The sequence below is a fragment of the Heterodontus francisci genome, chromosome 8, assembly GCF_036365525.1.
Source record: "Heterodontus francisci isolate sHetFra1 chromosome 8, sHetFra1.hap1, whole genome shotgun sequence".
In the NCBI taxonomy this organism is placed as follows: Eukaryota; Metazoa; Chordata; class Chondrichthyes; order Heterodontiformes; family Heterodontidae; genus Heterodontus; species Heterodontus francisci.
This window is the reverse complement of record NC_090378.1, coordinates 15911407-15921491: the sequence shown is the minus strand read 5'-3', so window position 1 is coordinate 15921491 and position 10085 is coordinate 15911407. Positions and strand designations below refer to the sequence as shown.

Below are 10085 nucleotides of genomic sequence, written 5' to 3'. Positions count from 1 at the left end.
GAAGCATTCAAAACTGAGATTCTACAGGCACAGTGTAGGCATGTCCCCACAAAGATGAAGGGTGGTACAGCCAAATCTAGAGTCCCCTGGTTATCCAGAGGCTTACAGGGTATGTTGAGGCAGCAAAAGAAAGCTTATGATGATTACAAAAAACTTAATACTTTAGAAAGCTTAGAGGAGTATAGAAAGTGCAGGGGTGAAATAAAAAAGGAAATTAGAACAGCAAAGAGAGGACATGAAAAATATTGACAGGTAAAATCAAGGAAAACCCAAAGATGTTTTATCAGTACATTAAGAGCAAGAGGATAACTAAGCACAGGGTAGGGCCTATCAGGGATGTACAAGGGAACTTACACATGGATGCAGATGATGTGGGCAGGGTTCTTAATGAGCTCTTTGTCTCTGTCTTCACAAAGGAGAGGGATGATGCAGACATTGTAGTAAAAGAGGAGTGTGAAATATTAGATATGATTAGCATAATGAGAGAGGAAGTACTAGAGGGTCTGACATCCTTGAAAGTGGATAAATCACCAGGATCAGATGGATTGCATCCCAGGTTATTAAAGGAAGCTAGGGAGCAAATAGCAGATGTGCTGAGGATCATCTTCAGATCCTGACTGGATACAGGCGAGGTGCCAGAGGATTGGAGGTCTGCGAACCATTGTTTAAAAGGGTGCGAGGGATAGGCCAAATAATTATAGGCCGGTCAGTCTGACCTTGGTGGTGAGTAAGTTATGAGAATCAATTCTGAGGGACAGGATAAACTGCCACATAGAAAGGCACGGACTGATCAGGGATAGTCAGCATGGATTTGTTAAGGGAAGGTCATGTCTTACTAACTTAATTGAATTCTTTGAGGAAGTAACAAGGAGAATTGATGAGGGTAGTGCAGTGGATGTGGTCTATATGGATTTTAGTAAGGCATTTGACCAGGTCCCGCATGGCAGACTGGTCAGTAAGATGAAAGCCCATGGGATACAGCGGAATGTGGCAGGTTGGATCTAAAATTGGTTCAGTGACAGGAAACAAAGGGAAGTAGTTGACAGGTGTTTTAGTAAATGAAAAGCGGTTCCCAGTGGCGTTCCACAGGGTTCAGTGTTGGGTCCCTTGCTGTTTGTGGTATATATTAATGATCTGGACTTAAATGTGGGAGGCATGATTGGGAAATTTGCTGATGAAACAAAAATTGGTCGTGTAGTTGATAGTGAAAAGGATGGCTGTAACTCCAGAATGATATCAATGGTTTAGTCGAGTGGGCGGAAAAGTGGCAAATGGAATTCAATTCGGAGAAGTGTAAGTTAATGCACTTGAGGTCGGCAAATAAAGCGAGGGAATATTCAATAAACAGGAGGATACTGAGAGGGGTAGAAGAAGTGAGAAACCTTGGAGTGCATGTCCACAGTCCCTAAAGGTGGCAGGGCAGGTGAAGAAGGCATATGGAATTCTTTATTGGCCGAGGTATAGAATACAAAAACAGGGATGTAATGTTGGACCTGTATAAAATGCTGGTTCAGCCACGGTTGGAGTATTGCATACAGTTCTGGTCACCACATTACAGGAAGGACATAATTGCTCTGGAGAGAGTGCAGAAGAGATTTACAAGAATGTTGCCAGGGCTTGAAAGTTGCAGCTATGAAGAAAGATTGGATAGGCTAAGGCTGTTTTCTTTAGAACAGAGGAGGCTGAGGGGTGACTTAATTGAAGCGTACAAGATTATGCTGGGCCTAGATAGAAGACAGGTAGGACCTGTTTCCCCTAGCAGAGAGGTCAATTACCAGGGGGCACAGATGAGGGGACATGAGGAAAAACCTTTTCACCCAGAGGGTGGTGGGTGTCTGCAATACACTGCCAGGAATGATGGTGGAGGCAGAAACCCTCAGTTCTTTTAAAAGGCACCTGGAAGTGCTGTAATCTGCAAGGCTATGGACTAGGTGCTGGAAGGTGGAATTGGATTGGACAGCTAGTTTTCAGCTGGCACAGACACGACGGGCTGTATGGCCTCCTTCTGCGCTGAAATTTTTCTATGGTTCTATTTCTTATGTTCTTATGGGAAATGTTAACCAGTTTATCAATAAAAATTAAATGAATAAAAACAATTTTGTGTTTTTTCTAGAAACGTCGTTTTCGATATTTTAATACAGTATAGAAAAAAGTGAGAGAAAGCAAAAACATCCAGGTAACAGTATCAATGTACATTCCGCTGCGCCAGCCCACGCCCCAGGTATTCTCTGACCTGAGCCAAGACAGCTATGACGTCACGGCACCTGGAAGCCCCGCCTGCATTCATACCTGAGAATTGCGCATGCGTCATAGTCCCCTGGGAGGAGGGGTGGTGACGGTTTCAACAGAGGCCTGTGCTGGTTGCGCGTGCGCGGTGATGTGGTGTCGGCCAGGATTGTGGAGACGGAGCATGCGCAGTTGTAGCCCCGCCTCCATCGCGGTGGCCGGGTGATAGCGCTTGCGCGGTGCGAAGTTAGTGCTTCACCTGTGGAGTCGAGCTATTGGTAACGGGAGTTTGTGAGGAGCCGTCAACACTGAACGGAGAATGCCGCTGGGCCTGAAGAACAGGAGGAAGAATAAGTCGCGGGACAGCTCCACCCTGGTGGAGAATGAGGGGGGTCCAGGTTACAGGGGTGGTAGCCCTGGGGCCACATCACCCACCGCGGGCGGACCCGGACTGCCTGCCCCGCCGCCTCACGCCCGGCCCAAGCTGGTCTTCCACACGCAGCTAGCGCACGGCAGCCCCACCGGCCGCATCGAGGGCTTCTCCAACGTCAGGGAGCTGTACGCCAAGATCGGGGAAGTGTTCGGTATCCCCGCCTCTGAGGTAAAAACCCGCTACCCATCTCCCCCACTCCTCTCCCCCACCTTGCCCCTCCTCTCCCCCACCTTGCCCCTCCTCTCCCCCACCTTGCCCCTCCTCTCCCCCACCTTGCCCCTCCTCTCCCCCACTCTCCCCCACCCTCCCCTTCCTCTCCCCCACCCTCCCCTTCCTCTCCCCCACCCTCCCCTTCCTCTCCCCCACCCTCCCCTTCCTCTCCCCCACCCTCCCCTTCCTCTCCCCCACCTTCCCCCTCCTCTCCCCCACCTTCCCCCTCCTCTCCCCCACTCTCCCCCACCCTCCCCTTCCTCTCCCCCACCCTCCCCTTCCTCTCCCCCACCCTCCCCTTCCTCTCCCCCACCCTCCCCTTCCTCTCCCCCACCCTCCCCTTCCTCTCCCCCACCTTCCCCCTCCTCTCCCCCACCTTGCCCCTCCTCTCCCCCTCTCCCCCACCCTCTCCCTCCTCTCCCCCACCCCCTCCCTCCCTTTTTGGAAGGTGCTATACAAATACAGGTTTGTTCTTTCAGACTCAAAATCAGCCATAAAAATGTTGACTGTAAAGCTGGTCTTAGCTTATTTGATCACTCCTCCTTTGAGGATACTGATATACGTACATCCTGCATCTCTTTGCCACACAATCCATTTGAAAAGCAGCTTGTGGGTGTATGTCACATCCTCTTTGCATCTGTAACCTGACCAGGCACATCCAGTTATTAATTGTCATTTTGTTTTTCCCTTTTTAGTTTGTGTCAAAGTTTAGATGCAATTATTTATGCTGTAGTATTTGTGTTGGATTATTCTGTGGAGATGGCGCTTGTTTAGCACTCTCCCTGTTGAGTCGAGTGATAAGTTGCTCCACTTGCAGTCGTATTATGACCAAAGTTTTCATCACTGAGGAAATGTTAGTGAGTAAGACACATTGCAAATCTTATAGAACAGTTTGGTTTTTAAGACAATTTGCTACTTGTGTTAAATTAAAATAGGTGAATCTTCCTTTAGAATCTTGGGACTGAATAGTAGCGATTAGTGTAATTTGTGAACTGGTACATGGAATGCCTTGCACACCAAAGTCAAGCTGTCACGTGAAAGACAAGGGAAATCCTCTGCATCCTGTTTCTAAGGAAAATGGTTTTGTGTATGAAGCTTGGAGGTGCAATGGTCAACTCTGACTACTTTGAAATGGATTTTGTGTTGATCCTGTTTTAAGTTTTGCTTGTATTGTTTGAACACTTTTCATTAAGGAACTAAACGAACACTTTTAAATAACTTTTTCTGTGTTATTTTGTTTTTCATTGCTGATGAAAATGTATTAAGTTAAGATATTAAATGTTTAGGTCCTTGTTTTCCTTGCACACTCTACATTTTAATGTAGGTTAACTGTAAAATCCAATGAAATATGCTAAAGAAGAGGGAAAAGGAATGCAGATAGCGAGAATATAACGTTTGGATGCTGCTTGGCATAAATGTTTAGATCAACAAGTTTCAGGATGTGAGTCTGCTGATTCACTTTACAGATTCCAATTCATAGAAAATCATTGTCGTAATATTGGACGAAAATGTGTTTGTCTTGCTCTTCCTTATTCATTTCATACAATCCTGTCCGTCCAACTGTACAAAGACTCATGTCTTCATCAATCACGTCCTTTTGAGTTCTAATTTATTTAGCTGCCAATTTGGGTGACCTAAGTGACATCAATCAATTTAACACTTTTTTTTTTAAAGGGGCGCAATGAATTTCAAATTATGGGTAAAAACTGAAGGATGCTTTTCAAATCAAATTATAATGCTCCTTGTGTCCCATATGCAGTGCAGTTTCCCTGGCCACGGACAGCCTCAAGCTTACCTATAGACACCACATACCCCTGCTCCAAGGATGCCCAAGTATGGACATCGTCATGGAAGCCAGACAGGGAGCCAGAGTGAGCAACCCCATTGGCCTCTTTACACCTGGACCCATAATCTTTTGAGCTCTGCTGACTCTTCATGCCCTCAGCAAAATAGCTGGAGGGTTTTTGTCCTGGCATTGAAATCCATCTATGGCCTCACCCCATATTGCCTCATGGACCCCCTCTCGAGCGTTCGTCCCTGTATGGTCCTCTGATATTTGTGATTGACTCCTAGCTACACCACTGTGGCTGACTTTTTTTTTGCCAGATCTGTCCCTGTCCTCTGGGATTGCTGTTTTTCTCCACATTTCCTCTGCCATGCCACCCCCTTGTCTGTTCTCAAGTGCCTCCCAAACTTATCGCCATGATTTTCACCTTATGAGTGCTGTTAGCTGTTTTATTTGTCCCATCTTGCACTTTCATGACTTTTTTCTGTGCTGTAGGGACACATTGTCAGATTATTCAGAAAACAGTTGGCTGCTGGAGTAATAGACTGTCAGATGTCCTTTTCTTGTTGACTTTTCTTTGCTCATAGTTAGAGATAATGGTTTTGTTCATGAGCAGTTGTTGAGAAAGAGGAACAAGTTGAACCAGTGCAGTTTATTATCTTAATTGAGCTGAGCTGCAAGCCAGACTCCTATGGAAATCCTGAAGGTGAATCATATTCTCCTGATGTCATTGATCCCACTTTGTCAAGAGCAGTTCGCTGATGTTTGTCACTTTCTGAATCAGCCTGGCTTATATTGCAAAATGGTTTCAGCAATGGTTGCATACTTGTGAAATTGCTCATACCCAGTCTGAGCTGGGATATTAGCAAAATGCCCTGACAGTCTGGTAATTGTGACCTCTATTGGTGGATTAAGAGGGCAGTGTTGTCAGATATCATGTGCAAACTATTTGTTGGGAAGACTGGGTGACACATTGGAGGATTCTAGTGCCTTGGGTGGCAAGTGTATTGGGAAGTTTAGATTGAAAGATTTAAACCATCAGCCCAGTTTCTGCAGTCTATCCATGTAACTTAAATCCCTCATCCCTAGAACCATTGTAGTAAATCTCTTAACCTTGCCAAAGCCTTCACACCCGTAGCGAAGTGTAGTTGTCTAGAGTTGGTCACAATACCCCTACATCCAAGTAATCTCCTTAGGGAGGCAAAACCTGGAAGGCACCCCAAAAGGCAACAAGCAAATCAAATACTGATGATTTGGATAGATTTGGGAGCTGGTGTTGTGGTATGGCACATTTAATTTCATACGGATAAATGTAAAATCATGAGATTTGGAAGGGATAATGAGCAATATAAGCTAAATGGTTTTATTTTACAGGCTGTGATGCAGGAGTGAGATTTTGGGGGTACTGGTGGATAGGTTGCTAAACTCCAGCTTGATGGCAGGTGGCAGGCAGCAGTGAAGACAGTGCAGAGGATCTTGGGCTGTGCAGCCAGAGGAACAGGAAATAGTTGAATTTGTACAGAGTGCCGATGTGGCTCCACCTGGAGTACTGTGTCCAGTTTGTTCAGGTATTGGAACAGGTGCAGCAAAGGGCGGCCGAGATTAGGCATAAGTTATGAATTCAAGCTGGAATTGCTTAGACTGGAGAAGGGAAGGTGCAGGGGTAATTTAAAAAAACAGCCAAATCCTGAAAAGCACAAGGAAGATAAATGTCACATGTTTAACATAGTCAGATCGCACAATAAAGGGGCATGACCTCAAACATGGAGGGGAATAACAAAAAATCCCACTGCATTATTTGAAAAAGAGGAGGGTGTGTTCTCCCTGACGTCATGGCCAACATTTATCATTCGAACAACATTAATAAGAACAGATTCTCTGGTCAAGATCACACTGCTGTTTGTGGGAACTTACTATGCGAAAATTAGCTGCCACATTTCGACATTGCAACACTAATTGGCTGTAAAGTGCTTTGCAACATCCTGTGGTCGTGAAGGACACTGAGATAAATACACGTTTTATTTCCTTGTTCCACACACAGTTTCCTTGTTCCACACACAGGCAAGTGAATGTGTCCATTCAGAAATCTGTGTTAACATGCTGTTGTGCTAAATCAGTTTAGTCAAACTTGTAAGTGGTGATCCCATGTTATTGGACAGGCTGCAGCACAATTCTGGTACACTATGGGAAATTTCGGAACTTGCAGCAGGGCAGGAAAATGTACAAAAGAATTTGTCCCAGCTTTTACCATAAGATTGATTCTTTGGCCTCCTTATCTCGAGAGACAATGGATACGCGCCTGGAGGTGGTCAGTGGTTTGTGAAGCAGCGCCTGGAGTGGCTATAAAGGCCAATTCTAGAGTGACAGGCTCTTCCACAGGTGCGGCAGAGAAATTTGTTTGTTGGGGCTGTTGCACAGTTGGCTCTCCCCTTGCGCCTCTGTCTTTTTTCCTGCCAACTACTAAGTCTCTTCAACTCGCCACATTTTAGCCCCGTCTTTATGGCTGCCCGCCAGCTCTGGCGAACGCTGGCAACTGACTCCCACGACTTGTGATCAATGTCACAGGATTTCATGCCGCGTTTGCAGACGTCTTTAAAGCGGAGACATGGACGGCCGGTGGGTCTGATACCAGTGGCGAGCTCGCTGTACAATGTGTCTTTGGGGACCCTGCCATCTTCCATGCGGCTCACATGGCCAAGCCATCTCAAGTGCCGCTGACTCTGTAGTGTGTACATGTTGGCCACCTCGAGGACTTCTGTGTTGGAGATACGGTCCTGCCGCCTGATGCCAAGTATTCTCCGGAGGCAGCGAAGATGGAATGAATTGAGACGTCGCTCTTGGCTGACATACGTTGTCCAGGCCTCGCTGCCACAGAGCAAGGTACTGAGGACACAGGCTTGATACACTCGGACTTTTGTGTTCCGTGTCAGTGCGCCATTTTCCCACACTCTCTTGGCCAGTCTGGACATAGCAGTGGAAGCCTTTCCCATGCGCGTTCTGATTTCTGCATCGAAGTTACCTGTCTTCAGATAAAGACCCAGCAGGGGCCTTTTGACATGGGGGAGATGTTTACAGAAAAATGACGGGTCAGGAGGCTTGACTCTTGAGATATTGTTTTGGTTTTGTTTTGGACAATCAGTTGGGGTGTGGAGTGTTTTAAAAGTTTAAAATTGACATGCCAAGAGAAAAAGTCCAGCTCAGCCATTTCCGCCTCTTCGAAAAGCCTGCCAGCTTTTCCATCTCTTGGAGAAGCTCTTAGAAGTGTGTGTAAGAAAGAGAAATTAATGCTGTGTTCCTCCTGAAAGGCTGGCCAGAAACCCCTGTTGCCGCATTTCTCCTGGAAAGTCTGCCAAACTGATTTTGTTGCCTGAAAAGAACTGTTCTAGAAAGATTCCAGTGACAGCCATCTATGCGTATTTGGGATGCCAAACCAAAAAGGGACAACTGACCTCTTTCCGTTGCTTCTCATTTTTTAATGCAAGAATTAGCAAGTATTTGGCTCAAGTATTTTTTTTGTTTTTTTTGTTAACCGAGCTCTAAACAGAAAATCTCTTTCTTTTGGTTAACTGTTTTAGCTATGTTTCACGGTGCTAATGCTTTGCATTGTTACTGGATATGTCTTGCTTTATAATAAACTGATTGTTTATTGAAGAAACCTGGTTGGTGTATTTTATTCTGGGATAAAGGGTAGAGTCTATGATTGATCGCACTGGTAACTGGGTAAACATTTAAATATATGCTGTGACCTGTGGAGAAGTGGAAGTAGAAAAGACAGTGCACTCCTCCCGCCTCGGTCGTAACAAAAAACAGCACGGGAACTTGCGGACCAGCAGAACACGTAGAGAGAGAGAGGCAGTTTACAAACAGTGTCGGAACTCAGGGACCAGCAGAGCACATCAGGGGAGAGAGAGAGACAGACAGACACAGTTTCGCAACAGTGTGGGCACATGAGGTGTGACATCACAGGAAAGTTGTAAGTTGATTGAGTATTTAGCTCCTTTATCTTTCAAAACCCGGGTAATTTATCAGTGATTGTGGTACTAATTGTATGCTGCTCTCCCTTCGTCAGCTACAGGAGAAATGCTGCGAACAACAGATGCTCCTCTAACTTGCTTTCATTGATCTCACCAAATCCTTTGACCTCGTCAGCAGATGTGGTCTCTTCAGACTACTAGAAAAGATCGGATGTCCACCAAATCAGTATCATCACCTCATTCCATGACAATATGAAAGGCACAATTCAGCATAGCGGCGTCTCATCAGACCCCTTTCCTATGCTGAGTGGCGAGAAACAGGGCTGTGTTCTCGCACCCATACTGTTTGGGATCATCTTCTCCCTGCTGCTCTCTCATGCGTTCAAGTCTTCAGAAGAAGGAATTTTCCTCCACACGAGATCAGGTGGCAGGTTGTTCAACCTTGCCCGTCTAAGAGCGAAGACCAAAGTACGGAAAGTCCTCATCAGGGAACTCCTCTTTGCTGACGATGCTGCATTAACATCTCACACTGAAGAGTGTCTGCAGAGTCTCATCGACATGTTTGTGGCTGCCTGCAACGAATTTGGCCTAACCATCAGCCTCGAAAACGAACATCATGGGACAGGACATCAGAAATGCTCCGTTGATCAATATCGGCGACCACGCTCTGGAAGTGGTTCAAGAGTTCACCTACCTAGGCTCAACTATCACCAGTAACCTGTCTCTAGATGCAGAAATCAACAAGCGCATGGGAAAGGCTTCCAGTGCTATGTCCAGACTGGCCAAGAGAGTGTGGGAAAATGGCACACTGACACGGAACACAAAAGTCCGAGTGTATCAAGCCTGTGTCCTCAGTACCTTGCTGTATGGCAGCGAAGCCTGGACAACGTATGTCAGCCAAGAGCGTCGTCTCAATTCATTCCATCTTCGCTGCCTCCGGAGAATCCTTGGCGTCAGGTGGCAGGACCGTATCTCCAACACTGAAGTCCTTGAGGCGGCCAACATCCCCAGCTTATACACCCTACTGAGCCAGTGGCACTTGAGATGGCTTGGCCATGTGAGCCGCATGGAAGATGGCAGGATCCCCAAGGGCACATTGTACAGCGAACCTGCCACTGGTATCAGACCCATCGGCCGTCCATGTCTCCGCTTTAAAGACTTCTGCAAACGTGACATGAAGTCCTGTGACATTGATCACAAGTCGTGGGAGTCAGTTGCCAGTGATAGCCAGAGCTGGCGGGCAGCCATAAAGGCGGGGATAAAGTGTGGTGAGTCGAAGAGACTTGGCAGTTAGCAGGACAAAAGACAGAAGCACAAGGGGAGAGCTAACTGCGTAATAGCCCTGACAACCAATTTTATCTGCCGCACCTGTGGAAGAGCCTGTCACTCTAGAATTGGCCTTTATAGCCACTCCAGGCGCTGCTCCACAAACCACTGACCACCTCCAGGCGCTTAC

The 10085-nt window shown here is 46.5% G+C and overlaps 1 protein-coding gene across 2 annotated transcripts in view; it reads left to right on the top strand.

Annotated features, from left to right (window-relative positions):
- Positions 1–2428: 2428 nt before the first annotated feature.
- The window catches only part of gipc2 (GIPC PDZ domain containing family, member 2), an 86901-nt gene continuing 79244 nt past the window's right edge, over positions 2429–10085 (top strand). For both annotated transcript variants that reach the window (XM_068036663.1, XM_068036662.1), the window contains exon 1: positions 2429–2827. In XM_068036663.1, the coding sequence (XP_067892764.1) occupies positions 2546–2827 (282 nt within the window). In that variant the 5' untranslated portion in view covers positions 2429–2545. The remainder of the gene's footprint in view (positions 2828–10085) is intronic.